A 27,823-nucleotide genomic window follows, 5' to 3' on the forward strand; every position below is an offset into this window, starting at 1 on the left:
GTGTCAAGCTATTTTTCATCCAATCACCTTTGAATTAATAGTCACTTGACAGTTTTTTAGTTCCATGTAAAAAATGTAACTTAACTGTTTCATGAATTCAGCTTTTGTCTGTTAATAATTCTCCACTTCCACGTGATAGAAAAGACAGGATGACTGAAATGATTTAGTCATTCACTACATTGCTGTCAGATCCAACCACAATGTGTGCTAATTAGCACTAAACAAGTACAATTAAGGCTAATGGGAATGTCATTAGTTTTCCTTTTTTGTTTTGGTTATAAATCGCCTTGGAATTGGGTGGCACCTACACCAGGATCCTGGGTGCAGCTGACGCTATGGACTTACTACACCCTGCTACGCTTTGCGATTCCCCGCAGTGTCCGACTGCGTCCTCCTGCGTCCTCCTGCGTCCAACCGCGTCCACCCAGGCTGCTGTGCCACACCACACCCCGTAACGCCCTGCTGTGCCCTACTATAACATGAACTACTACGACTACCATTGTGGTCACTGTTTCACTATCTTTATTATGACTATTATTGCCACCATTCACCACACCCCTAACCGGTGCCTTCAGACACCGCCTACCAAGAGTCTGGGTCTGTCCGAGGTTTCTTCCTAACAAAAAAGGGAGTTTTTCCTTGCCACTGTCGCAATAGCTACTGCTAATGCTTGCTCTTGAGGCAACCACTGTAATAGTTGGGGCTTCGTAAACTACAGAGTGTGGTCTAGACCTACTCTATCTGTAAAGTGTCTCGAGATAACTCTTGTTATGATTTGATACTATAAATAAAATTGAATTGAATTGAATTGAAATCAAAGTATTAAACACATTTTGACCTGATGATGCAGCTAGATGAAAAGTCAGAGGATCACTAAGTCAGTAGGATTCATCCTCTGGGCACAATGAACGTCTGCATAACATTTAATGGCAATCCATCCAATAGTTGTTGAGAGTTCTCAGTCTAGACCAATGTAATGGACTGACAAATGCCACGTTTCTGTAATTTTAAGGTTTTTTTACTTTACACCACAGATTGTGTATTACTATCATTATTTTTATTGTTTATTATCAATATTTTTATTGATGTAGAATGTACAACTTTTCTCCCCACTGGTTTGCCCACACATAGATTAGGTTGTCATGGAAACAGCAGAACTGCAGGCTGCTGTGTGTGTTTTGTATCCTCCGTGTGTGTATTTATACATGGCAGGGGGGAAGCCAAGCCCCTCCATCCCGCCCCCCAGCCTCCATCAGCGCTGCAGCTCAGGCACGAGTGCCTTTCAGAGTGGGTGGGGTTTGTTTCGCTGCAGAGGGATGCTCCACAGCCCCACGCTGGACCAACCAGTCTAGAAATTCCTGCTCACAGGCACGTAGCACACACACGCACACACACACACACACACACACACACACACACACACACACACACACACTGACTGCAATCAAACCCCCTCAAGCTCCCAGCATCTGTGCTACATCTCTTCCCTCTCCTCTCTTATCTTCTCCTCCTCTCTCACTCTGTAGCTCTTCGACGCTCCGTCCTCAGCAGCTCACTCAGCTCTTCTTTCCCAACCGTGCCAAGCTGAACCCTACAAACTGGGATCATGTCCTCCAACCTGCCCCCAGTGACTGCTGCCGGGGCCAAAAACAAACCCATCTCACCCTTCAGGAAGCGAGGCAGCCTGCAGTATGCAGCAAGCACAGGTGAGTGGAGGGCGCATGGGGATGAAGAGGGTGAAGGTTTGAGTGTGTTGTCTCACCTAATCTCACTTGTGTCTCTGGACTGTGCAATGTGAATTTTGTATTATATTTAAATTTCTGATTATTTCTCAATGGGAAAAAAGCACTCATCAGAAGAAGCTGCAGGGTACAATACTTTTTCTCTGCGAGTAGTTTGGGGGAAATGCAAACCTGTTGATTTGGGAAGGTAGGAGCAGAGGATGCTCTTTGTGGAGGATTTCAGCATTCATACTCATACTCATTCACAGTTTTTTCCCTCATCCCTTATTTCCAGGCTTGTTTTATACGTAAATGACAACAATTAGTTGTCTGTGTCTCTGCTGCTCATATGAACCAACATCTGGCCTGTTAGAGGTCTCATGGACTTGTGCCCTGTGGTACTCATTCACAGCTTTTTCCCTCATCCCTTATTTCCAGGCTTGTTTTATACGTAAATGACACAACATGCATACATATATTCTGTAGCATCAGCCAGAAGGTAATTTGCAGTAGGACCAGCCAATACTGTTTGAAAACAGTTTTTGTTTTTGACGTTGCTGACATGTTGCATAACTCGTTTTCAGATGAAAACTCCTTTTGTCAGTTTTCGTGTTTTTTAGGATTACCAGCTGCTTTATGTGACAGTGACCCATTGGCTTGTGAAAAAATGCACCTAAAAATACTTTATGTGTTGCTTAGACAAATGTGATGACGGTGTATTTCATTTAGCCTGATGGCAGTATGTGGCCTGGAGAGAATATATAGGTTGGTACCTCAGGACTTGATCCCCCGCTGAATGAGAGGATTAACCTCCACTCTGATGTATGCACACGCTGGTCAGCCTTTCATCCAAATTACAAAGAGTGTAGAATGACCCTATGACGAAATGTCAGCCATTTAAATATCCCTCCCTCTGCTCAGTCAGTGTCATCTCTTAATCTAAACACATTTTCTCTGGAACATAAAAGAGGTTCATTCAGTACATATTAATATCATGCATTTAATGACAAAAAACTGGTGTACTTGTGTCAAGGAAAATGAGTTCTTGATATCTTGAAATGTGTTTATTTGTATTGGAAGCAGATGGTATAATCTCCCCCTACTGGCTGATTTTTTTAAATATATTAGAATTATATAACACACACACACATTGCCTTCAAAATATGCTGTATCTTTAAGAATCACCCATGTCATGTTACCACAGGTGCACATACCGACAGAGACATTGGTGTGACATTACGATGACTGTCAAGGTGGTCAGCGATTGATTTGTAGTCCTGACAACAAACAGCTGGAGGTCCGTGTGATTCACCAGCCCCTCCTCCAATCAGGATGCTCTCTCTGTGATTATCCTCATTTATTGCTTAAAATTGACAGTGGCTGTTAGCAATTTCTCTGGAGGGGTAAATCGGCGCTGGAATGATGAGAGACAATCTTGGCTTTTATATTCAACAGAAACAGATTTGTTTTTCTGTTTTTTAGACGTATAGAGGACTGTGCACATATTCTGCCTCTGTGGTTTGATTTAGAAAGTCTCTGCAGAAGCACATTATGATAACATTCATGTTTTATGTTGTTAAAGCATCCAGGGGACCATCTGAGTCGGCAAAGATGACATTTAGGTGACTCATTGTCTGTTGGTTTGTTTTTTCAGAAGGGCAGTAATTTAGTTTTGGGCAGATAATACAGTTCAGTCTGTGTAAATAGTGATATGTGCAGTTAAAACAAGCTACAGATACAAAATTGTTTAACTGTATTAGATGGACTAATAAATGCCAGTGTTATGTCTTTAAATGCTTAATGAATATTTAATAAAGTGATTGCTATAATTAAATCTGCTGCAGTCACTCATAACAAGATCATAAATTATTTATCGTCTGACACTTTTATTTCACTCGTCTGCCTATCGATTGTCTAAATCAATACTTGGCATGCTGCAGGAGCTTTGTTTTATTAGATTGTTTCAATAAGAATTCTGAACTTCAGATCCAATCTAATGGGTCAATCAATCAGCACAGCAGAGTGGAATAGACGTGGAAGGCTGCAGCACATCTAATTGGCATTAAATGAGTTTGAATTGCTCACATCTTAGCTTTCTTTAAAGGTCATGGACCCCTGTACACATAATATAGTGCTCCATGTCTATCAGACAGCCCTTTGCTCTCTTGTGCAGTTATCACGTGAAGAGCTGAGGCAGAGTGGTGTCCATATTTAGCACACTATTGCACGTTTGTGGAGTGAACTCTGCAGATAACAGCAGTGTGTGAATCACTTCTCTGGCTGTGAAAAAGGTAGTTCTGATATTAGAGAGCCACCCACTCACCAGTTCGCCTGTTCTGTGCCTCGTGCTGTTTTACACTTGTTGAACCACTCAAATCAGAGAAGAGCGTTATGTACCAGCATATTTGCTGCTTACTGATGAAAGCTTTGTACAGTACAGTGCAGTAAGTGACATAAACAGCCATTATTATATCATTTAAGAGCAAAAACACACTCTTGGAAAATATAAACGTATTATATAGCACTATATTACTTTTCAGATATAAAAATATAAAGACAATGAGATAATAGAACAAATCACAAGAGCACATAATATACATGATAAATACATATTTTAAACATCTTGTGTCTTTGATACTACCGCTTTGTAAAAAAAAATACTCCATTACAAGTAAAAGTCCTGCATTTAAAATCAAAGTACACTAGTAAAAAATACTGAAAGTATCAAAAGTAAAAGTACTCATTATGCAACAAAAGGGCTCCTGCCAGGATTATATTATCATATATTCTTTTATAAGATTATTATTACTGATGCATTAATGTGTAAGCAGCATTTGATGTTTGAGCTTTATATACCATTTGCTAGTTGAACCTATACCAATCATATTTTATAAACTGATCACATGCTTTGTAGGTAAAATTGTAATCTGCAAAGTAACAAGTAATTATGGCTGTCAGATGAATGTAGTGTAAAAAGTATGTTAAATAAGTATATCATTACTTTCCACCTCTGCAGGAAAGCAATACATAAAACATGAAAATAACTACAATACAATCAGAGCATCATTCAGAATGATTATTTATACAGTACAGGAGGTGGATAATGGACCTTTGAACACATTGTACTTTGCCCACATCTTGTTCACGCCTCCTTTAATTGTGTCACTTCTTGTCATCGTTACGTGGCCACACATGTCGGGGTCTGTGCCATTAACAAATAATTACAGGAGAGAGACCCTGTAGGTTAAATGTTAAGCCCCATCACTCCCCAGTAACGCAATCAATACAAATAATGATTGACCACCCCAACACACCTTCATCCGATAACCTTTAGTGAGTCACTCCTCGTGTGCATCCACACTGCATACTGTTGTTTAGTTGTCTGTGTCTCTGCTGCTCATATGAACCAACATCTGGCCTGTTAGAGGTCTCATGGACTTGTGGCCTGTGGGTGGGACTAATGGCGTGCTGATGCAGTAGATATAGAGTTACTTGTTGCCAGCTGCTGTTTGCAACACATCGACCTGTGGACCTGTGACTTGTTTGAAAGGTACAGTGCATGCTGCTGTAGACGTAATCTGAAATTAAAGCAAAACTATCTAGTGGCTGAAATATTGTAGTGTTTTGTCTATCGGCTCCTTTTATTCAGTAGTGGAAAGTTAACTACGTACATCTAAGTACTGTTCTTAAGTACAATGTTGAGGTACTTGTACTTTACTTAAAGGCATACTTTGTAACTTTTCCCTCTTCTGTCTCCCTACAGGTTGTCTCATTGGAACTACAGCTCGCGCGGCTGTAGTTCCAATGAGACAACCTGTAGGGAGACCATTTGTGTTTCCATTTGATTCTGCTTAAATTTCTATTCCACTACATTTCAGAAGGAAATATTGCGCTTTACTCTGTTACCAGTAGGTGATTGGGGATGCCACCCCCACTTGTTAGCAAAATGACCAAAATTCATGTCCCTTGTTAACCTATATATTATATATAATAATAATGTATTATTATATATAATATTGTCTAAACTATGTAGCTGGATAACAAGTAAACTGAAGACATAACATTACTTAGAAATGCTAAGAAATTGTGAATGCCATTTTTTCACAATTAACTAAACAATTAATTGATCAAATTAACTTAATTGATAATGAAAATCATTATGCAGCCCTAGAAAGTTCATACAAAACATGTCATCGTGTTTTAAAATATAATGCATTGCTAATGAAAGATAAAATTCTCAAGACCATATAAAGTAGTTAAAATTAGCTCCATCTCAACCAGCTGCAAAATCAAAAGGCTATTTTAATGAATCAATAATAGTAATATGATAATATTAATGAATTTAGTTTGCCAGCCTTGGTGGTTTAATCTTCTTCTTTGACTGAATACCTTACACCAGTGGTTCTCAAACTTTGTTCACTGATGTACCCCCTTTGGAATATTGTTTTAGTAAAGTACCCCCTGACCAGAGCAAAACATTTTTGGTAGAAAAAAGCATATATAAAGAGGCACATTAAAGAGCTGCACCATCAGTATCTGATTTGACATTGTAACTGAAAAACACTTAAATGCTATTTCAAATGTTTACAATCACCAAAATCATTCATTATTATAGTAGGCCTATAATTATTTTAGGAATTATGCATCATCTATAGTGAGGTAATCTCGATCTAATGTTAGACTACATTGCAAAAATATCACCATGCATTCATAACCTCGTGATTCAGTGAGAGTGAGCCCAAAACATCGGAACGTATGTTTTTGTGATATTTCTTTATTTACATTTTGACAAAAAGAAAAATCAATAGCAAACATCGGTCTTCTCAGCTGTAAACCGCTCCTGGCGTGCGCCCATGGATGTATTAAGAACGTGCACCTAGCAAATCCGCCATTATAATAGCAATCTGCCATGGAACAAGCGCGCCTGCTTTTAAAGGGAATGGGAGATAACGCTCTGATTGGTTTATTGCACGTTACGCCCAAACCACACCTATGAGTAATGTAGCTATTTCAGACCAACCCATTTTAGATTTGCTTCAGACGCAAGAGTCATTTATCCCGCCGGTATAATATCAACAAGCCCGAGATCCGCCCACAAAGCTACTTGCGTTTGGCGTTTGATACTTGCGTTTCAGATCGTTAAAATCGGGCCCACTGCCTTAAAGGCATACTATGTAACTTTTCCCTCTTCGGTCCCCCTACAGGTTGTCTCATTGGAACTACAACTGCGAGCTGTAGTTCCAATGAGACAACCTGTAGGGGGACCGAAGAGGGAAAATTGCATAGTATGCCTTTAAACCATTACAAGCTGGTGTTGATTTGTGTGTGATGCAGCATTCGGCCATCAGAGGGAGTGTGGTCCGAGTAAATGCAGCTGCGCTGATTAATCAATGAACAGCGATCTTGTTTGTTGTTCTCCTTTTGGGGCCACATCAATTTGATTAGTCCTCTTGAAAGCTAATCTCGCTATAAAGTGCCTTAAAAACAAACACAATAATTTAACCTTGAGAGGCAGAGCGGTCATTTGCTTGTAGTCAGGGGCGGATCTACCGGGGTGGCATAGGGTGGCAAGTGCCACCCTAAAAGAAAGCCTTGCCATCCCTGCTGCCACCCCAGTTGGCAGTAATGAATTAAAAGTTATGGCCAATTTGACAATTTATGAGCGCGAATCTCCAATGTCCGACTGCAGTGAATGCAGCACGAGATGACGCCAGAGCGGCAAGAGCCTGATTTGTTTGGAAAACTGAGTGGCGCAAAGCGAGGGAGCCAGGAGTCGTTAGGAAAGGAGACACAGGAGGAAAGAGGTCGAAACAGATTAACTATCTATCAAGAAATGAAATTATAACGAAAGAGCAGTGCTAGCATAGTTGCGATGCTGATTTTGAGATGATAAAAATCAGGTTGAAGAACATTATTTTGCTAACTATACATATAATGTTAGTTAGGTCTGACGTTTGTTCTGTGTAAAGTCGGCTACAAAAGCTAATATTGATTCAACGTCTGTCAAGGAAAACATTGTAAAATTACTTTTAATCTTATAGAAATGAAGAGGAAAGGTAGCATATGTAGTTTTTTCTCACCAAAGAGAAAGGCGAGAGAAATAGAAAATGAACAACTGAGCAAGGTAGACGGAGAAGATGAGGTGGAAGGAGAGAGAAAAGAGGTGGAAGGAGAGAGAGAAGATGAAGACGAGGTGGAGAGAAAAGGGCAACAGAAAGGTGACAGAGATAGAATACAAGGCCAAGGCGACCGGGGACAGGAGGAGGTGGAGAACACCACAGCGGTGAAGATATGGAGGGAGAGCATCACCAAGATGTGGAGGGAGAAAGTGAGAGACGAGATAACGTGCAGGGCTCAGACAGTGAAAGGGAAAGCAGAGTGCCTGGGCCATCACCGAGCTCCAGTCGAGCTGGTCCACATGGTATGGAAACTGTTGCTGCATATATACTAAGTTACATATGAATAAGAACAACATCCAATAAATATAAAAATTCATGTTTGCTTAAATATGAATAATTAGGGAAAGTTGTCAGTGTGAAAGTGTGATGAGATGGGGAGATGAGTTTTTATATTTTGTGTATAATGTATTTTAGATCTATTGCTCAGATTAAATTAAAAAACAAAACAAATTAACCTAAAATACTCTCCCAGGCTACAATGTTAGTGTGTGTTAACACAGTCTGATGGTTAGAACTAATCAATGACAGTTCCTAATCTTGTACAAATGCTACCTGCAACGCTGCCTCTCTCACACAGTTCAAAACTGTTTGCTTCCCCTCTCATCACCTGTGTCTTACCTTAATGCCTTTCCTGTGATAATGCCCCTTACTTCTATCATACTTCTGTCTCCTATTAAGTGAGATCTCATCGTATGGTCACTTATTCCTAAGTTTGTCTGTCTGTGTATGTAAATGGCAGCTGTGCCCTTTTGTAGTGTGTACAGACTATTTCTCATCAAACTGTGATAAAATTCAGTATATATAAGTCTGCCATATGTTGCCACCCCTCAAAAATTCCTGCCCCCCTCTCGACACCCCATAATATTTTTCTAGATCCGCCCCTGCTTGTAGTCAGATTGCATTTGACTCTCTGTAGTGCTCAGGGTTTTTTTTTCTGTCCAGTTTGTTAGCAGTGCTTTTCAAACTGGATTGCTCCAGTTTCAGAGCAGCTCTCTCCAAAATGATTTGCAGTATATATATATGATGTTCAAACTGAAAATAGAATAAAGCGCATTATTTTTGCTTTTATAACAGACTAGTGCAGTGCCCGTTGAAAATGTAGCTGTTTGGAATGGGCGATTGCTTGGCCTGTGGTATTGCTGCTTGTAGAATTCTTCAAAACCAAATTGTACCCCAAAATTACTTAAAGAAGGACCCCAAACTACGTAATATGCAACTCCCCTGTATAGCATACTACTGACTTACAGTGTAGGCTACGTCTACATCAGTGGAAGACATTGTACTACTGTATTTACCTGACAGAGAACGGGGCAGATTCAGAATGTAATCACAAAATATCACAATGAAAATGTGGAGTAATCAGACATTAGCGCCATGGAGTCACGGCAGTGTGCTACCCATCTGGCCCGTTATGAGAGCTAATCAGCACATATCTGCGTTCAGGGGCGCCGTATACACAAGTTTTTGAGCCGTTTCCGCTCTACATCCTAAACTCCTCCCGTCGATGCAATCCACTTCCGTTCTGGCGGGCTGGGTTTGTTTTGCTAGCTAGCTCCGTTGTGCCGACAAAGCACTGATTATCGCAGTGACAAAGAGGATATAACAATTAATTAACTCTTCCTGCTAAATGGCCGCTGTGTGTGAGTGACGCCCGCAATCTCTTACTGCAGTTTCCAGTTAATCTTATAATGGATATGTGTGTTGAGTTATTTAAACAAACGATCGGGGAAATAAACGCCTCTTGTCCGCGAGTCTCATTGATAGAGCCTGCGGCTGGATGGAGCTCTATCAATGTAGAAAAATAGTAAAATAGCTAGCCTCCTCTTAGACCTCTGAAACGAAACCCCTAATGTTCACAAAAATGCATTAAATTGAAATCGGACACCATAGTTAGCTTTATAAGACATTGGGGTAGATGTTCTATACGTGGCATGACGAAATTCAAACTGTAAATATCGGAGCCCCGGTCGTCCAATAACCGAGAAACGGTGACTTTCACTGGGTATGGAGTTTGCCTCTTTCTCGTCAGACTGTGTTAATTCGGGTGGGGGAGAGTAACGCCATCTCCAGTCAAAGTAGTAGAACCGTGTTCCCAAGCTAGCTTTGAAATCGCTGTATTTACACCGGCAGACGCTGCGCAAACCACTTCCGCAAAATGTTCGCGCATGCGCTGTTGTACGAGGATTTACGACACTGCACGATCTGTTCCACGCTTCCGGTCGACAGCCAAGCTAACGTTAGTTTAGCTAACAGCTAATTCGGCTAACTGCTAGCTGAGACAGCATGTAATAACTTTAAAAGACCCTCAAAATAAAACGTGAAAATAACCGTTAACATATATAACAGCTGTTACGTCAGTTCTACTTTACTTGTACTCATTTAAAATACAATCACTCAATACTTGTCTTTATTGTTATTACTGTGAAGTCTTAATTTAGCTGTAGCCTGCTTTTCCCATTACGTTTGAGTTAACGTTATTTTAGACTGAATCAAGCTGTCAGCTAGCAGTTAGCTGAATTAACTGTTATCTAAACTAACGTTAGCTTCCCGGTGGAGGCTAGCCATAGGCTAGCGTGGAACAGATCGTGCAGGTCGTATCCTCGGTAAAACAGTATTATCTTGCGCATGCGCAGAACGGATTGTGCAGGCAGAACGGATCGTGTACCGACAGGGGGGAAAAGTTAGGACAATTCCAAGGGCCCATGACTGACAGGGGCCCCAAAAAATAGGTAAAAACTAATATAAAATGATTAAACCATCATTCAGTATATATATATTTCAAATATAGTAATAAAATTAATGATCTCTTTGTTTTTATTTGTTTTTTGGCAGTAAAAGTTAAATATCCCCATTGACCAAAAAGTAAACATCCATATTGACCGACCATCCCCCTGTATCTGCATGAAATGGTTTGGTCCTGCCTTAGCCCTCAGTGACGGTGTTTAGTTGCAGTCAGTAGATGCTGTCGGTACACGATCCGTTCTGCCTGCACGATCCGTTCTGCACATGCGCAAGATAATACTGTTTTACCGAGGATACGACCTGCACGATCTGTTCCACGCTAGCCTATGGCTAGCCTCCACCGGGAAGCTAACGTTAGTTTAACTAACAGCTAATTCGGCTAACCGCTAGCTGACAGCTAGATTCAGTCTAAAATAACATTAACTCAAACGTAATGGGAAAAGCAGGCTACAGCTAAATTAAGACTTCACAGTAATAACAATAAAGACAAGTATTGAGTGATTGTATTTTAAATGAGCACAAGTAAAGTTGAACTGACGTAACAGCTGTTATATATGTTAGGTGTTTGTTATATATGTCAACGTTTATTTTCAAGTTTTATTTTGAGGGTCTTTTAAAGTTATTACATGCTGTCTCAGCTAGCAGTTAGCCGAATTAGCTGTTAGCTAAACTAACGTTAGCTTGCCTGTGGAGGCTAACGGCAGACCGCTACAATCAGCTAGCGGTTAGCCGAATGAGCCGTTAGCTAAACTAACGTTAGCTTGCCTGTGGAGGCTAACGGCAGACCGCTACAATCAGCTAGCGGTTAGCTGAATTAGCTGTTAGCTAAACTAACGTTAGCTTGGCTGTCGACCGGAAGCGTGGAACAGATCGTGCAGTGTCGTAAATCCTCGTACAACCGCGCATGCGCGAACATTTTGCGCATGTGCAGAACGGATCGTGCAGGCAGAACGGATCGTGTACCAACAGATGCGCCAGAACTAGCTACAGTGACCACAGTGTTGCCACAGTGTCTCCCCCTAACTGTGCCCCTCCCTGTCCCAGTGAAGAAGGTGAGCAACACTGTGTTCAATGACATGCCAGTTAGCATAATTGCAGAGAGTCTGTGGGGATTTCTCTGTCTCTCTTGTTCTTTTTACCATTGCAAAAAAGAAAATGAAATATTTATTAATGACAGAAATTCAAACACATTAATAACAATAATAAATCATTATGAAATAAAATTGAAAAAAAACAACCTACTGTCTGTACTGGATGCTGGACAGTTGGAAACAGTGAGTAGCTTACCTGAGCCTGCATGTAAGATACAGACAATATTAACTGTATTGAACTACAAGAAGCAAGACAGTTGCAAGCCTTTAATAAGAGTTATGTAAAGCTTTTGATGGGACAGTTAGGTCCTAGAGATGTGGTGACAACAGCTGGGGGGCCCAATTTGAGTTTTTGTCATGGGGCCCAAAATTCCTGGCGGCGCCCCTGTCTGCGTTCATCAACCATGTGTGTGTGCGTTCATCAACCATGTGTGTGTGCGGAGATAGAGAGAGAGAGAGAGAGAGAGAGAGAGACGTCTCGTCGTATGATTGTTAACAAATTTAACACTTCAGCAGAGGTGCTCATTTCTATACAGGTTTAGTGGCTTGACAGTTAACGGTGATATGGATTTGATTCGCGGGGGTATTTTGGACGGTAATGTTATTATGTTGTAAGTTAGCAGTAGACTTAATTAACCCCACCCAGGGCGAGTCTGATGAAAACTGGTTCAACACTGAGATTTTCTCGCATTGCACAGCAAGGAATAATCTCCGAGATTACGTTATGTTCTTCCCAAACACGCCCCCAAACACAGACACACATATACAGATACGTCTCGCTGCCACTTGTCTGTAGCTGGCTGTGCTTTGCATGTGTGGGATTCTGAAATGTCCTTAAATTTAGGAATTGTCGTTTGTTTATTTAAAGTCAAAGACAGTCCAAAGTAGTGCAATTTTGTGGGTCTGAGGTGTATGTCACATTTTAGCTGCCAAAGCTCCGCTGCTATCTGTCTCTGGTCCTCAGGGTGAGAGGGGGAGTGGCCAGCGGTTAGAGTGGCAAAAGCCAATATGTGCTTCTTTTGCCTATATATTTAACGATATCTTTTCCCTTCTAATCCAAACAACAACAAACTTGGCACTGCGCTTACTCGTGCCCTTAGCAAGACACCTGTCACGTTTAAAATCCATTGGACTAACGGTTCGAGAGATATGCGCATAACACACAGACAGACAGACAGACAGACGTTCCTGCAATTTATAGATAGATGGTGAAAACAGCTTCAGAAATGATTGAAGGCTGGCGAAAGTCTGTATTTTTTTCTTATTGTCAACAAACCTCTTAAAAAACAAATCCAACAATTAATATATGTAGTATTGTCTGTGTAGCCAAAGCCTGATATAGCTCTCATATAGCTCCATTGTTGTCCAAAAACTACATAAACACATCAAAAAGCCACACTGTTGCACTGTGTGACATGTTCCTTCATAAAAATGAACATGGGTACTGTAGTTTATTTTGACTCAATCCCACACCACAGTTCACTATAGCGTACTAAAAATAGTCCCCACTAAATTCACTATTTACTTCTGTTTGAGTAACATTTGCTAGAAACTACAGTGCCTAAAATTATTTTCAGTTTTTAAATAAACAAATATTATATTTATGTATATATACAGTATATACCATATAGGTTACCACAGAGGGGGTAGGTACAACAATAACAACAAATGTATAATGTGAATGTTGTCAGCCTTATCTTTTGTAAAAAATAAAACAGAGCACAAATGCTTAAATAAGATTCTGCATTAGGGTCAAAAGACAACTTGAGTTAAACTCTACACAGTATTGAGCAAGAGAAGATAAGATAGGCAGCGCAAACACTTGCAATGTCATGGAATTCTTAACTAACAATAGATTCAATAACATTTGTCTGTAAGGCATGAAACAATTTCTGAAAAGCTCAATTAGGCACCCATGGATATTTTCTCAAAACTTTCTTGACTTAATTAAATGTCAGGAACATTGGATAAATGTCTCATTGTTTCGATCTGCCATGACTGGATTGTTTTCATTTTTCATAACATTTCTTTTGCAATACAAGCTTTGGCTGTTATCCAGAGCAAATTTCAGAAGTATAATTGGGAGAGATATGACTGCAGAGAAACTTGCACACAATGAAAGATTTCACAAAAATTCATCATTCTGTCTCGGAATGAATCAATTGCATCAGTTTACTGAATTATTAATATGTTATTTCATCCGTTTTAGCATACACACAGTTCTGTGTTTCTAGCATGGGAAAGCACATTCCAGAAATTACTGCTGCAACCATAATTGGGAAAACGTGCTGGCCCTTTAATTTCATTCATGTGAAAGGACATGGAGGGATGCAAGGTCTCATTTATTAAACAGTCATCTCCTTCCGACTGCTGCTATTCAGCTGGCAAAAAAAGACCATGACGTGTCAGACCTTACAGCTGAGCCAGCACCATTTTATTTACACAAACAGACGACACAAACATCCTGAACACATGGCCGGCCCCCTCAGCAAAACACAGCACAGAGGATAAAGTAGAGGACAGGGGGGTGCTGTTAGAGAAACTCACAGCAGGAGAACCCACATCCGGCGGTTATGTATGCCCCAAACCCGCCTCCTCTCCCTCCTGTGGTACGTTCCAGATAGATGTCAGAGGCATTTAAATGAGGAGGATCAGCTCCAGAGGCTGCTAGTGCAGCGACAGCTGGCCTGAACAAGGAGGCAGACAGAGCAGAGGGAGGTCACACACTGGGATGTGAGGGGGAGTTAATGGATCTGCTGGACCAGCTCTTTGTACGTATCACATGGACAGATTAAGGGAATACAGGATGTGACTCTTGGACTCTGTTAGTGCCTTGATGTGAGAGCATATGTATGTTTTAGCCAGTTTTATCATTTGACTGAGTGTTTCAAGTGTTTCTTTCTTGCTTCTCTCTCCATCCCTCCTTCGCATCATGTTTAACCCATCTTAAAAGGAAAGCAGACGCTATCGTGGGCCATTTGCTGTTTGGCATGCTCCATCTCCCTGCCAGGACAGCCTATCTCTCCCTCTCTCTGTCTCTCTCTCTCCTCTCCCAGCCCTGCTAGCTGCTGGTTAACGCAGGCTCTGAGGAGACAGGTACGCTCTCCCCTCATCCTGTGGAAAAGCACAAATAACGCTCTCCTCTCTTCCCCTCTAACCCTCCCCCCTTTTTCCTTTCCCTTTTTCACACTCACACTGCCACTCTCCCCTGCCTGTCCTTTAACGGCTTTTTGTGATAGCCCTGAGCAGTGCTGTCTTTCGTGTGCTGAGGATAATATATGCCAATTGATTGTCCCACAAACTAGCTTTCTCATGTTTTTTGGAGATAGTATAAAGGTGCAATTGTGCACAAAGAAGCGGAGCAGATCGATACACCTGCAACTGTAGGATCTGATCGAGAGGGTTGTTTTCAAAGCTAGTGGGCATCCTGCTTTTATATTTTTAGCATTCCTTTTCTTTATGGTTCAAGTGAGAAGGCTGATAGCAGTAAAGGAACACAGGAAAGAAGTTTCTACCAAATTCAAGCTGCAGACATGCAGTTAAACCAAAGAATTTCATTACACATCTTGAGAGATGTCAGCTGTTTGATGCAGAGCCATGAGAGAGGCTGGAGGAGTAAGCATCCTTTAGAGGAGCAGAGTAGCGTTGTTAAATCCAGCTTCATGCTCCCTGCAATGCATGTGTATTTGTCCTTTAGACACGACACTTCCTATGTGATAGTGAGCAGCCAGATTTAATTTGTTGTATGCTGAATTGTGTCTCTGCCATATTTTCTTGTGAAACACTGGAGTGTAAGATAAGTGTCATTTTCTTTCTGGTTTTATAGATGTGTTAGTTGTGGAAGCCAAACAGCTTTGATTTGATATTCTGGGACCAAAACTGGGGCTGAACTTTGATTGTTTTTTTGTCTCCAAAGCACAAAGTATCAAAAAATCTCAAGTACTGTAAGCTGGCTTCAATTTGTGATCTTGTTTTTATATTCTTCCTGAATTTAATCTAAATGTAGCCAGTTTTAGACTATTTTGTTTTATGTAGGCAAAAAAAGTTTTTGTTTTTATTTGAGACTCTAAATTAGGGGTTATGCAGAAAAACATATTCAGAGGTACTAAAAAGCGTTGTTTGTTATCTGTGCTGAAACTGAGTGAGAACTCCAGTGCTGCTTTGTTTATATTGGTATTCCTGCTTTCTCAGCAGCACTGACACATGTGAGCTGTGAGTACGTATTGGTTATTGCTGTGAGACATTTGCCACAGAGGTTATGAGTCACTGGCATTTCTTGTGGGCTGAATACCAAATCTGCATAGTCAATGGAAGCAGGTTGACAGGTGTTGATGATGCATGGCCTGCCTGATGGTAGAAAACACAGAGAAGAGAGAGGATGAGGTGAAATAAAGGGAATATCTTGATATTAAGTATAATCATTCAGAATGATGTACTTATGTTGAAATGTTATTCCATTCAGACAGAGATCCTTGTTGGCCTCTAAGATATGATGACGTTTCCTGACAAAGGCAAGGGGGGAAAAACAGTACTGTAGATGAAGTTTCACACAATATCTCTTGACATTATGACCTCTGGCCTGTAGGCTTCGGAAAAACTTTCCTCTTGTCATCTCATCCCCGAGGACCTGTTACACCGCACCATCCAGTTTGACTTAGACTGGAGTTATGGTTAAGACACTATGACCTTATTTTGAGGCTGTGGAAGATGAGCAGATGTGTAGCATTGTCTTTGGTTCAACATGTTGTCGTATTAGACACCTCCAATCTGTTTTACTCATGTTGCATTGAGCCCCCGTGCTGCTGCTTTCCTCCAGCTCTTATTAGACAGATAATTAGACATTATCAATGAAAGCTTTAGGAAACTTGATTAGGTGGTATATGTTCAAGTGAAATGTGGCTGACTTTAATTTCTGAGTGGTTTGCTCTCCAACTGCAGGGGGATGAGTTGTTATGTAACCATAGATGCTACTGATCCAAATATAGCCGCCATTAGGGGATTAGCTCCGGGCCCCGGCAGGCTTGGATAGGCTCGGCTTTGCTGTAGCCCAGTATGGATGTCTTTGCCGCTGGTCGCCTCCTGCCCTCCACACCAGTGTCCACTGTTATCACAACAAATTGATGTGTGCCCAGACCAACAGCAGAGATAACATCTTTGCCGGCCATTACATCACACAGACATGCTCCCTCCTATCACAGGAGGGCAACTATCTGTGGCTTGACTTTGTGTCCCTTGTGACTGAGACTGGAGGACAGTTTGTCATCACAGCATGTGTCCTCATTTTTGTTTATTCAAGCTGGCTTTGGATAGACAGATGTTACTTACAATGGTATTATTTCTTATTTATATTTATAATTATTTAACGAATGTGTCCAGTAGAGGTTTTTCCATAATGTTTGCATATAATGCAACATTTGTTCTTTCGCTTTTAAATAGTGCTGCAACTAACGATTATTTTACATTATCGATTAGTCTGCTGATTATTTGTTGCAGAATGTCCATTATACAGTATTTCTTAACTCACTAGATAAAGTCTTCAAATGTCTTGTTTTGTCTCACCAGAAGTTCAAAACCCTACAATAATGAATTTACAATCATAAAATGCAGAAAAAGGCAGCAAATCCTCACAACTAAATAGCTGGAACCAGGAAATGTTTGGTGTCTTTACTTGAAAAATAATGCTTATTCAAAAATAGTTCATAGATCATTGTTATTTATTTTTGTTTGATTTGAATTTACTCAGATTCAAAGCTCAATGTTGGATCTCCACTATTCAGCCTTTTAAAGGTGGAAGCACTTGAATATTTATGCGCTGAAGAAGTTTGTTTCCCTCTGTTTTTGCTGAAGTATTTTAGTCTGAGATACTTCTGTGTTTTGACGTTGCTGTCCTGCTGTGCATGCAAACTTGTTCAGCGTGTTGAGTGGGATGTGTTGATTGGACAGTGTTATTAAGCACAAGGTGATAAACAACGTAGTGAATTGTGGTCTGGTCAATGATTGCACCATCACCTCTTTTCTCTTTATGGCCACCATTCCACCTGCCTACTCAAGTGTTTTTGTACCTTTTAATGAAGCTTTTTGTTGAGTTCTAATTGCCTCTCTGGTCTCCTTTACTGTCCCCATAGAGCAGACAGACTCAGACATGCTGGGTTGAATAAATCAGACTCTTTATTTAGATAGGGCACAATAGTACAAAGACATTTCAGACTGCAGGTATACCACAGTATACCCTCTTTGACCTTCTTGTGTGTATGGCCTATAAATACTGACAGACCACAGGCCCAATGACACTCTAGCACACACAGGATGAAATATTTAACAGATTGATGAATATTTCAGTGGCAGGTGCGACGTTTCAAGGGAAAGATTAATATCATTGCAGACAGGCTAAATATACACCTGGGGGGAAACACAGCAGTGAAGGCATTGTCTGTTTCTCACAGACGAATGCCTAACATCTCTGTTTTTTTCATCGCTGTTGACAACTTCCTCGCTGTCCTTGTCCTAAGACTTTTTTCAGTGACCATCCCCCTTTGTTTTCCCTTAGTTTTTTCCTTTCCATGACAACTGAGTTTGTACAAAACTTCTTGTCTTGCAATGGCAACAATGTAGAGCATTAGCCGGTGTATGTGCTGATGGGCTCCCCACCTGAATGGTCCATTGTGTCTTGAGGAATAAACAGCCGTTGAGCTCAGACCTCCACTGTTGTGGAAAGACCCACTGATGGAGGAACAACAAGCTTCTGCAGACTGATTTGGTCACTATGAATTAATTACATGTTGAAAGAATTAAAAAAAAAAAAAAAGACTGAGTACTCTCATAAAACTGATTTAGCTTATTCATAGTCATGTCTATCCCACTTTTTCAATGCTTGGTAAAATGAGAAGATGTTTGCTTTTTTTATCAAGATTGATAATCTCATTGACAGTAATTAGGGTACAGCTGTTGCCAGCGAAACTGATTTATGATCTTACTGAACCGAAATGAGGTGTTACTTGTCTGACTACATTAAGATGATACTGAGGTCCTTAATGTGCTGTTCTTTATTTCTGAACATTCTTCAGTTCTTCAAAATATGCATAGTTTTCTCACTCATTTTATGATTTCTTTCCCTCCTCTTTATCTCCAGCTGATCTCCGTGGTGCCCGCCACCTCCTCACTTCCCAGAATTCCTTGCCTGGGATCCCTGTGGCCTTGAAACAATCCATTGACCTGCGTACATCCATGGACGGGAAGTACAAAGATATTGCTGAGGTTAGTACTCAGTGATTGTGCTCAGTTATAAACCCAATAAATTAAAATGTATTTTGAACTGACTCGTGGCTAGATGTGTAGACTAATATAATGTTGTTTACTGTATGTGTGAAGGAGCTGTTCTCCCGCACACTGGCAGAGAGTGAGATGCGCAGTGCCCCCTATGAATTCCCAGAGGACAGCCCTATCGAACAGCTGGAGGAGAGACGTCATCGCCTTGAGCGACAGATAAGCCAGGATGTCAAGTAAGTGCAGTGAAAGGAAGGAGGTTGTTAGTTACTATACAAACGTGACGATATTTGCAGCCAGACTCTGCTCTGATGATCCTAAAGCTAACAATGATGAGCCTCTTTTTGTTCAGGTTTGAACCCGACATCCTCCTGCGAGCCAAACAGGAGTTCATGAAGACTGACAGTGCCACAGATCTCGAGTGAGTGTTTTCACTAGCTATAGGCAACAGTGGTGTCATTATCCATTGAATGTATATCTTAAGTACCAGAATAGAAAAGTCTTTTGTTTGTTCTATCTATTATTAGATACATGAAGGAGAAGAGCCAATTTCCTGACCTGCAGGACCTGGTTCCAGAGAAAGAGTACCAGCGAGTGGCTATTTCTGGAGATGAGAAATGTGGGGTAAGTCAGAATCCCAGTAATGCAGGGAAAAGGAGAACACTTTTTCTTAGTAGAAGCACTTTGCCCAGAATTCCTTTTGTGGGATTTCTTACAATGAAATAGCACCTCCTCTCTGAAAAAGACACCTTTTTTTCTTTTCTTCTCTTTATTCCTTTTGTTTCATTTATCTTCCATCAAGGTTCCCTTCACAGATCTGTTGGATGCAGCCAAATGTGTGGTGAAGGCTCTGTTCATCAGACAGAAGTATATGGGTCTGTCGCTGCAGAGTTTCTGCAGGACCACTGCTCGTTACCTGCAGGAGCTGAGGGAGAGACCTCTGGACTTAGATAACTATGAGGAGGAGATCTCAGAGACCGCAGTCACTGCAGGTATATATATATATATATATATATATATATATATATATGTATATATATATATACACATGTACATATCTACACCACCACACTAATATCTTTATATACTGCACACTTAATTCATGCATATCCAAGAAAAGGAGGCCCTGATTTGTGCTGAATCAATTGTTCGATTATTTCTCCAACAATTATAATAATTGATTGATCCTAAAGTATTCAAGTAATTTGTATTTTTCTGATTCCAGCTTCTCAAATTTGAAGATTTGTTGTTTTTAGTTCTTTTTTTTAATCATTGTTAATTGAATAGCACAAAAAAGTAAGAAACTTCTGGAAGTGCGACAGACAGACATGCAATAGATATTGCATCAGTAGACAAAAACAACAATAAAATTGATAAATCAAAGTAACAATCAACATAAAAAATAAAAATCATTGTTATTCACAGCTTTATTCCTGATCACTCCAGAAATTTGATTGATGATGATGTTAGATTAGTAATCTTATGTTAATATGGGAATATAAATCATGTCCATTGTCATGTGCCGTACTCTCACATTAAGACATAAACGGGCACACCCACAGATTTCACAATCCATCTGTCACACACCCCTGACCAGGCTGTCACAGCGTGCAGGCTGTTCAAATGAGACCTTAGTTGCATGTGTGTTGCCACCTCGTTCAGAGCCGTGACACAGTGCAACATTCTGTCTCCTCTCAGATGCCACAATGCACCCACCTGTCTCTAAAACGCACCCCTATGAGAACCAGGACCCTGCCAGCATGCCCCATGATATGGGTTACGGCTACAAGATGGTGGATGGTGTCATGCATGTGTACACAACGAGGAACATTATGGAAAAGTGAGATATTTATGATGAATCACTCGCATGCTTGTACCTCGATGTGGTTGGATGCTTGTCTGTTTTTAGACTCAGCTCACACATTTTGTTGGCAGCAAAGAGTTTCCTGCTTAAGTTTTGATGTCGCCAACAGGAGCACAGAGCTGGACCTGCCGTATCCAGACCTGCAGGAATACATCGCTGATATGAACGTCATGATGGCCCTCATTATCAACGGACCAGTGTACGTTTTCCTTATATAGATTTTCTTTTTAAATGATACCGTTCAAGTTGTTTATCACAATTCTTTCTTGTCTCTTTCCTTTTCTCATCTGAACCACATTGTCAGAAAGTAACCGTAACTTGTTTGTGTTTCTCTTTGCCACAGAAAGTCCTTCTGCTACCGTCGCCTGCAGTATCTTAGCTCCAAGTTCCAGATGCACATTCTGCTGAATGAGATGAAGGAGCTGGCAGCACAGAAGAAAGTCCCACATCGAGACTTTTACAATATCCGTAAGGTGAACTTGGGAGCTGTTTTCTACTGAGCCTAATCAAAACTATTTATTGTAATCCAGAACCGGACTCCAATAGGCTATATACTTTTTTGTCTGTTTTACAGGTCGACACACACATCCACGCTTCATCCTGCATGAACCAGAAGCACCTTCTGCGTTTTATCAAAAGGGCCATGAAGAAGTATCCTAAGGAGATTGTGCGTGTGGAAAATGGCAAGGGTCAGACGCTCATGGAAGTGTTTGAGACCATGAACCTGACAGCCTTTGACCTGAGCGTGGACACCCTGGACATGCATGCGGTGAGTAACGCCCATGATGGATAGATCAAAACTGTTTTCAAATGACGAATAGGGACCAGACAACAGCTTCAGTTAATGAGAGATTGTTTGAATCACTTTCTTACTTTGCAGGACCGAAACACTTTTCATCGCTTTGACAAGTTCAATGCCAAATACAACCCCATCGGCGAGTCCATTCTGAGAGAGATCTTCATCAAAACAGACAACTACATTGAGGGGAAATACTTTGGCCACATTATTAAGGTGCTTACTGAATCCACCTGCAGAATGAGTGTATGAGACGGACACTGGCCCCCTCTGCTGATTGTTTGTGTCACTGCTTCTCAGGAGGTGATGGCAGACCTGGAGGAGAGCAAATACCAGAACGTGGAGCTCAGGCTGTCCATCTATGGACGCTCCAGAGACGAGTGGGACAAGCTGGCCCAGTGGGCTGTCAAACATCGGGTCTACTCCACCAATGTGCGCTGGCTTGTGCAAGTGCCACGACTCTTGTGAGTAACCCCAGTGGTGGGAAGTATGATACTACATTTACTCAAGTGTTATACTTAAATATTGAGGCATTTCAACCTCATGCCACTTTGTACTTCTATGCCACTACAAAAATATTTTAGTTAATGTACACATTTCAATTCTACATATAAAACATAGAATCACTGTATGATATATAATTTGTAGTAAAAATGCCTGGATAGGAATTAGAGGGTCTGTAACCTTTGTAAAGACAACCATCTGAAAGGCGACTATCACATTTTATACACATTGATTTTGAATTATTTTTGACAGTGACAGACTTTTACTTAACTAAAATACCTGACTACTCTTACATCACTGCGTAGCCCTTATTGAGGTTTACAAACAGCCACATCAGTCGCTAAGCATCTTTAAAATATATGAGTAAAAAGAGCACAAGAACAGTAACATTTCAGCAATACAACCATACTCTCACAACTGACTTCTTGATTTGTCTCTCAAAGTGACGTCTACCACACGAAGAAACAGCTGTGCAACTTCCAAGAGATGCTGGAGAATATCTTCATGCCTCTGTTTGAGGTTACAGTCAACCCCGGCAGCCATCCAGAGCTGCACCTCTTCCTTCAGCACGTACGAAGTCTTTGCTGTGCAATCAGGAGTTTATATTATTCATATGTAGCCACACTTCAGATGGTTTCATTGATCTCTTGTTGCTCCCTGACACAGGTTGTGGGTTTTGACAGTGTGGATGATGAGTCGAAACCAGAGCAACATATCTTCAACCTGGACAGTCCGCTGCCAGTCAACTGGACAGAGGAGGACAACCCGCCCTACTCCTACTACCTCTACTACATGTACGCAAACATGACTGTGCTGAATCACCTGCGCAGGTACGTACCTACACTTCACTCCAAGTGGTTGCTGTTTTTACTCGTATATTTCTCAGATTCAATGTATGGACTCATTTTAAGATTCTTAAAAAGTATTGGGTAGAAATCTGTATCTCTTATGCTTTTCACAATTATGCAAAAGAAAATGTATATATACAGTAGGAAAACTATTTTTGCCTAAATCCGGGGGATTTCATTGTTACAAAATACAATGCTTTTTTATTTATTTATTTGCACACATATACGACTGCATAAAATCCAGATAATGAAAAAATAAGAAATGCATAAGGAGAGATCAAGAAGCCACAGGCGTACATGCTGTTGGCTTTATTTTTATTATTACTTAATTTATCTTAATGTAACACAAAAATAAAAATATTGAAAAAAATTGAAATACTACATTTTTGTTTTTTATCCTTGAGACACAAAACCAGTTTAAAACATATTAAATATCCAAGACAAATTGCAGTTTATTTGCAAATAATAATGGAATAACAAACATTTCTTCCCAAAGGTTTACATTTTTTGTCTTTCTTATATTTTATCGTATTTTCTGACTCTCATACAGTAGAATTTGATTACAGTTTCACCTTTTAACATGTCAGCTTTTCTTTGTTTTCCTTCACATTTTTCCTGCTACAATTCATATGTTAAAAAAAATCTTTCAGTAATACACTTACTCATTAGAGAATGAGAGAATGTTTTGCATGTAAATAGTTTGAAATGAAATAGATTGAATAACTATTAAATTAACAGAGCAATTACAGGACTCAACCTCTTTTAAAATGTTATAACTGTAGTAATAGGGTAACAAACTACAAAATACATTCTTATCCTTTTTGGATTCGTCTGTTGCACTTTAGTAGTCATCTTTTATATTTGAGTCACTGGAGAGCAGCAATGAATGTTCATTTATGCAGACATACTTTGCCTGATTGTTTAGAAGACAAACAAAGCTGAACTCTGTTACAACCCTTTAATCTGTTGAAGTCACCCTCTTAGTACCTGTGTCTTTTTTGTTCAGGCAGCGGGGGTTTCACGCGCTTGTCTTACGTCCTCATTGTGGGGAGGCAGGGCCGATCCATCACCTGGTGTCTGGTTTCATGCTGTCAGAGAACATCTCCCACGGGCTGCTGCTCAGGAAGGTGTGACCTCCATATCACAACAGCTGCTTTATTAGTCTAAGAGTTTGTGAGGAAATGATGATTTAATAAAAAAATTTTGCCAGGCCTCGACTCAGCTAGATCATGTTTATTATGTTTGTTAATGAGTCATACTTTAGTCATAATCTCACTTCTTTACATGCTCATGGAATGTACTCCTAGCGCATTGATTGTTTATTACAGCACACAACATTATGGCTTATGTTGCTCCAGGCTCCTGTGCTGCAGTATCTGTACTACTTGGCCCAGATCGGTATCGCCATGTCTCCTCTCAGCAATAACAGCCTGTTCCTCAGCTACCATCGTAACCCTCTGCCAGAGTACCTGTCCAGAGGCCTCATGGTCTCTCTGTCCACAGACGACCCGCTGCAGTTTCACTTCACCAAGGTCAGTGCCAGTCAAACATTTGTAACATCTTACATTTTAAGTGGAAATAAGTAATTATAGTATAAGCAAATTGCTATAATAATGATACTAAGGTATAGTTATATATATATATGAAGTGAAGAGTAAGTTTTTAATAAGGCACCTGTATTGTATGTATGTAGTATGGTGGCTTAATTGGCTGACTTCTCCTGCACACTTGTCCTCAATAAAACATGAATTAGACACTTAGTCTAAGACTGAAAAATTAAAAAAAAAATATTACAGATTTTATTAGACAAAAGGTGTATCTATTTAAGCAATTTGAATTAAAGTTATAATCCTCAGTATTTTAATTATCAACACCTATCTTTATAACATTTATGGTTCTGGCAGTAGAGTCCACATTGTAGACTTTTCAGTTGCAAGACAAATAGTATATTGTAATTAACTTTCAAACCACCACCATTCCTATGAATACAAATTTTAGGGTATTTGCAGATTTAACAAAAAATGCTACATTGTATTAAAAATCCTCCAACAAGCAGTGCATGCTTAACTGTGATATTATCGTGTGCTATGTGTAGGAGCCCTTGATGGAAGAGTACAGCATTGCTGCTCAGGTGTGGAAGCTGAGCTCCTGCGACATGTGTGAGCTGGCCAGAAACAGTGTGCTGATGAGCGGATTCTCTGATAGGGTATCAATTATCTTTATCTTTTTCTCATTACCCAGTGTTATACCGTGGTCTGGGTGAATACTCAATTCTGATTGGCTGCAGGGTGTCCATAAAAAAGTGATATAGGATACCTACTAAGTAGTTCCGGTGAAACTGACTGTTTACCGTTCTAAATGAATGCGCTACATTAAATGAAAAAGAAAATCTGAATGTTATTTCCAACACTGAGTATAGTCTTTCAGTGCCTCCTCCACACCACAGCATACCACTAACACACAAGCTGCAATGTAAGTTGCACTGCCCCTTGGATCTTGGAGCCACTCAGACCGCTTTTACCGCAATCAGAAGCATGAAACATGTTTTACTTACTGTGTAAACTCGGTCTTTTGTTCTGCAGATGTTGTGCCCTTAAAAAGGGGAATAGTAACGGGAGAAGGATGAGGAAAACACACACACAGCTCTTTCCTTCACTCGTCTGTATTGAATCTTATTTTAAACAATGCATACAAACAACAGACAAATATATATGCGCACACTCAGTTTTAGGACCACAGGTATCATGAGTGTATTTTCAACATGTTCTAAATTATCTAAATTATTGTTTTAACCAAATAAACACGACATGTAAATTATGTTTTTTTATTTATTTTTATTTTTTTATCATGGAACTTTCGAATAATGAAATGTATTTTTAACCTGTTGACTTATCAATTTTCATCATTATGACATGAAGTAGACACAAATATATACATATATAAATGAAACAGTAACACCAATGTCAACATTCAGACTCTACGGCGTGGCCACGACGTATCCGGCTACTAGTTTACACGTCTGAGTTAGCAAGAAATTCAACAACAAATAAGTCCAACAAAAACGTCTTTTCCATGCATTTAAAACCACAGTAACATAAAGAAAAATACTATCAACATGTGTTCATAAGTATACAGTGCTTTGCAAACGGTAATTACCTTAAAAAGGGGAATAGTAACGGGAGAAGGATGAGGAAAACACACATGCAGCTCTTTCCTTCACTCCTCTGTATTGAATGAGGAAGAGGAGCGCGATCCCCTTACTGGAGCCCCTAGGCATTACCGACAGATCAACGAACCATTAAACCACACAGATAAGGATCTGAATTACCTATCTGCATTCCTCTTCTTGGTGTTACTCACTAGTTGCTTAGTCTTCATATACATTTACTACCATAAATGAAATTAGCTACATATTTTGAAAATAGATACTATAGTACTGTGATAATATCAAACTGAAATTAGCTTTTTTAAATGAATTATGTTTAACTCAAAATAAATTGTATGTATGAATACATTGTTATATACAACTTGTCACACAGACAGTTTAATTTCACTTTTCTTCTGGATCAGGTGAAGTGCTCCTGGCTCGGACCGAAACACATCAAGGAGGGGCAGGAGAGTAATGACATCAGGCGCACCAACGTTCCTGACATCCGTGTGGCGTACCGGTATGAGACCATGTGCGAGGAGTTGAATTTAATCACACAGGCCATCCGCACAGATGAGCTGGAGACCATCGAGGAGGAGGGGAGTCTGTATATGGGAGCTGTGTAGGAAGAGAAGTGAACATGCAGCACAACACAAACACAATTCTCACTCACTACATTCAGTTTTCACATCAGGACTTTGTACAGATTTGCATATCAACATACCACACCTGTGAAAAGAGAAATGCTTTGTTACAAGAAGATTATGAAAGTTGCTACAGTGGTGGTGTGAGAGAGGACCTAAAATCTGTGTATCCAAGGTGTCTACTTCTTTTAGTTTCCTTTGTCATTCTTTGTTTACTTTGTCATGGGGATTTCACGATGATTCTCAATGTATTTATTTTAAATTTTTAGATTTCCATGGTTTGTGAGTACATTTTGTCAATGTTTCTGCAGTTTTTCTACATACAGGGCTGTAGCTACCATGATACTGAGGTCATGTTCTTTTGGTATCTTTTCTGGCAATTCTGGGGGTTTTAGTGACTTTGAGGGGAGTTTACTTTCTGCAGTTAAAAACTTACACATGGTGAGTATTTTCTTAGGCAGTATTTATATTTATATTTATTTTCTTTCTTTTTGAAAGGTATTTATAGACTCCAAATATTTAATTTGGTCTACCTTTAGCCCCACAAGAGACAAAGTTCTTCTATTTTAGTTAGTTGTGATTTCCAGGAGCTGGTTGCACCAGCTGTTAATTTCAAACTTAGCGTAGCTATAAGGGCTTTCTAAGTTGAGATTTATGTATCATCAAAATAAAACATGTTCCACCACACAAAGCTCTTACCAAGAGATTAGTTGTTACTAGCTATTTATGCCAAGTAACTGCTATCTAACGAATTGAACTAACTGGCAAAGATAACATTAGCTTGCTGATAACGCTAGTGAGGTCAGAGCAATCGTATATTTTCCATTCATTCAAAACTATGCATATATTAATAAAAATAATACTGACATTTACAAAGAATTGGCAGTTCAATATGAGATTGGTGGACCTCCAAAAACTTATTTTGGAAGTTATATTAGCTTGTGATGCACTTCATGTTTATTATGTTATTATGTTGACTGCTTTTGATTGGACAGCGCTACAAATGTCTCCTCGCAACGGATT

At 40.0% G+C, this 27,823-nt stretch overlaps 1 protein-coding gene across 8 annotated transcripts; it reads left to right on the top strand.

Moving 5' to 3' along the window:
- The first annotated feature begins 1,136 nt into the window (after window positions 1–1,136).
- On the top strand, window positions 1,137–27,653 carry ampd2b (adenosine monophosphate deaminase 2b). 8 transcript variants are annotated; one of them, XM_031286688.2, is made up of 20 exons: window positions 1,137–1,368; window positions 1,527–1,706; window positions 18,863–18,987; window positions 19,102–19,232; window positions 19,349–19,417; window positions 19,524–19,620; window positions 19,799–19,988; window positions 20,298–20,309; window positions 20,695–20,836; window positions 20,970–21,059; window positions 21,204–21,333; window positions 21,435–21,629; window positions 21,741–21,872; window positions 21,957–22,120; window positions 22,604–22,730; window positions 22,827–22,990; window positions 24,015–24,135; window positions 24,367–24,540; window positions 25,104–25,214; window positions 26,579–27,653. In XM_031286688.2, the coding sequence occupies exons 2-20, from the start codon at window positions 1,607–1,609 to the stop codon at window positions 26,780–26,782; spliced, it is 2,478 nt and encodes an 825-aa protein (XP_031142548.1). In that variant the 5' UTR covers window positions 1,137–1,368; window positions 1,527–1,606; the 3' UTR covers window positions 26,783–27,653. The 8 variants fall into 8 exon arrangements, with proteins under 8 accessions (XP_031142548.1, XP_031142549.1, XP_031142552.1 ...); XM_036008252.1 differs by lacking the exons at window positions 1,137–1,368; window positions 1,527–1,706 and adding exons at window positions 14,366–14,504; window positions 14,687–14,829; XM_036008251.1 differs by lacking the exons at window positions 1,137–1,368; window positions 1,527–1,706 and adding exons at window positions 14,366–14,504; window positions 14,692–14,829.
- The last annotated feature ends 170 nt before the right edge of the window (window positions 27,654–27,823 follow it).

Source organism: Sander lucioperca, chromosome 12 (genome assembly GCF_008315115.2).
Source record: "Sander lucioperca isolate FBNREF2018 chromosome 12, SLUC_FBN_1.2, whole genome shotgun sequence".
NCBI lineage: Eukaryota > Metazoa > Chordata > Actinopteri > Perciformes > Percidae > Sander > Sander lucioperca.

Bases quoted from the DNA above. Each gene is read 5' to 3' on its own strand.
- ampd2b (XM_031286688.2), top strand. From the start codon at position 1,607: ATGTCCTCCAACCTGCCCCCAGTGACTGCTGCCGGGGCCAAAAACAAA. The intron at 21,630-21,740 runs GTGAGTAACGCC...CTTACTTTGCAG, and splicing joins ACACCCTGGACATGCATGCG to GACCGAAACACTTTTCATCG. The intron at 24,541-25,103 runs GTCAGTGCCAGT...TGCTATGTGTAG, and splicing joins TGCAGTTTCACTTCACCAAG to GAGCCCTTGATGGAAGAGTA.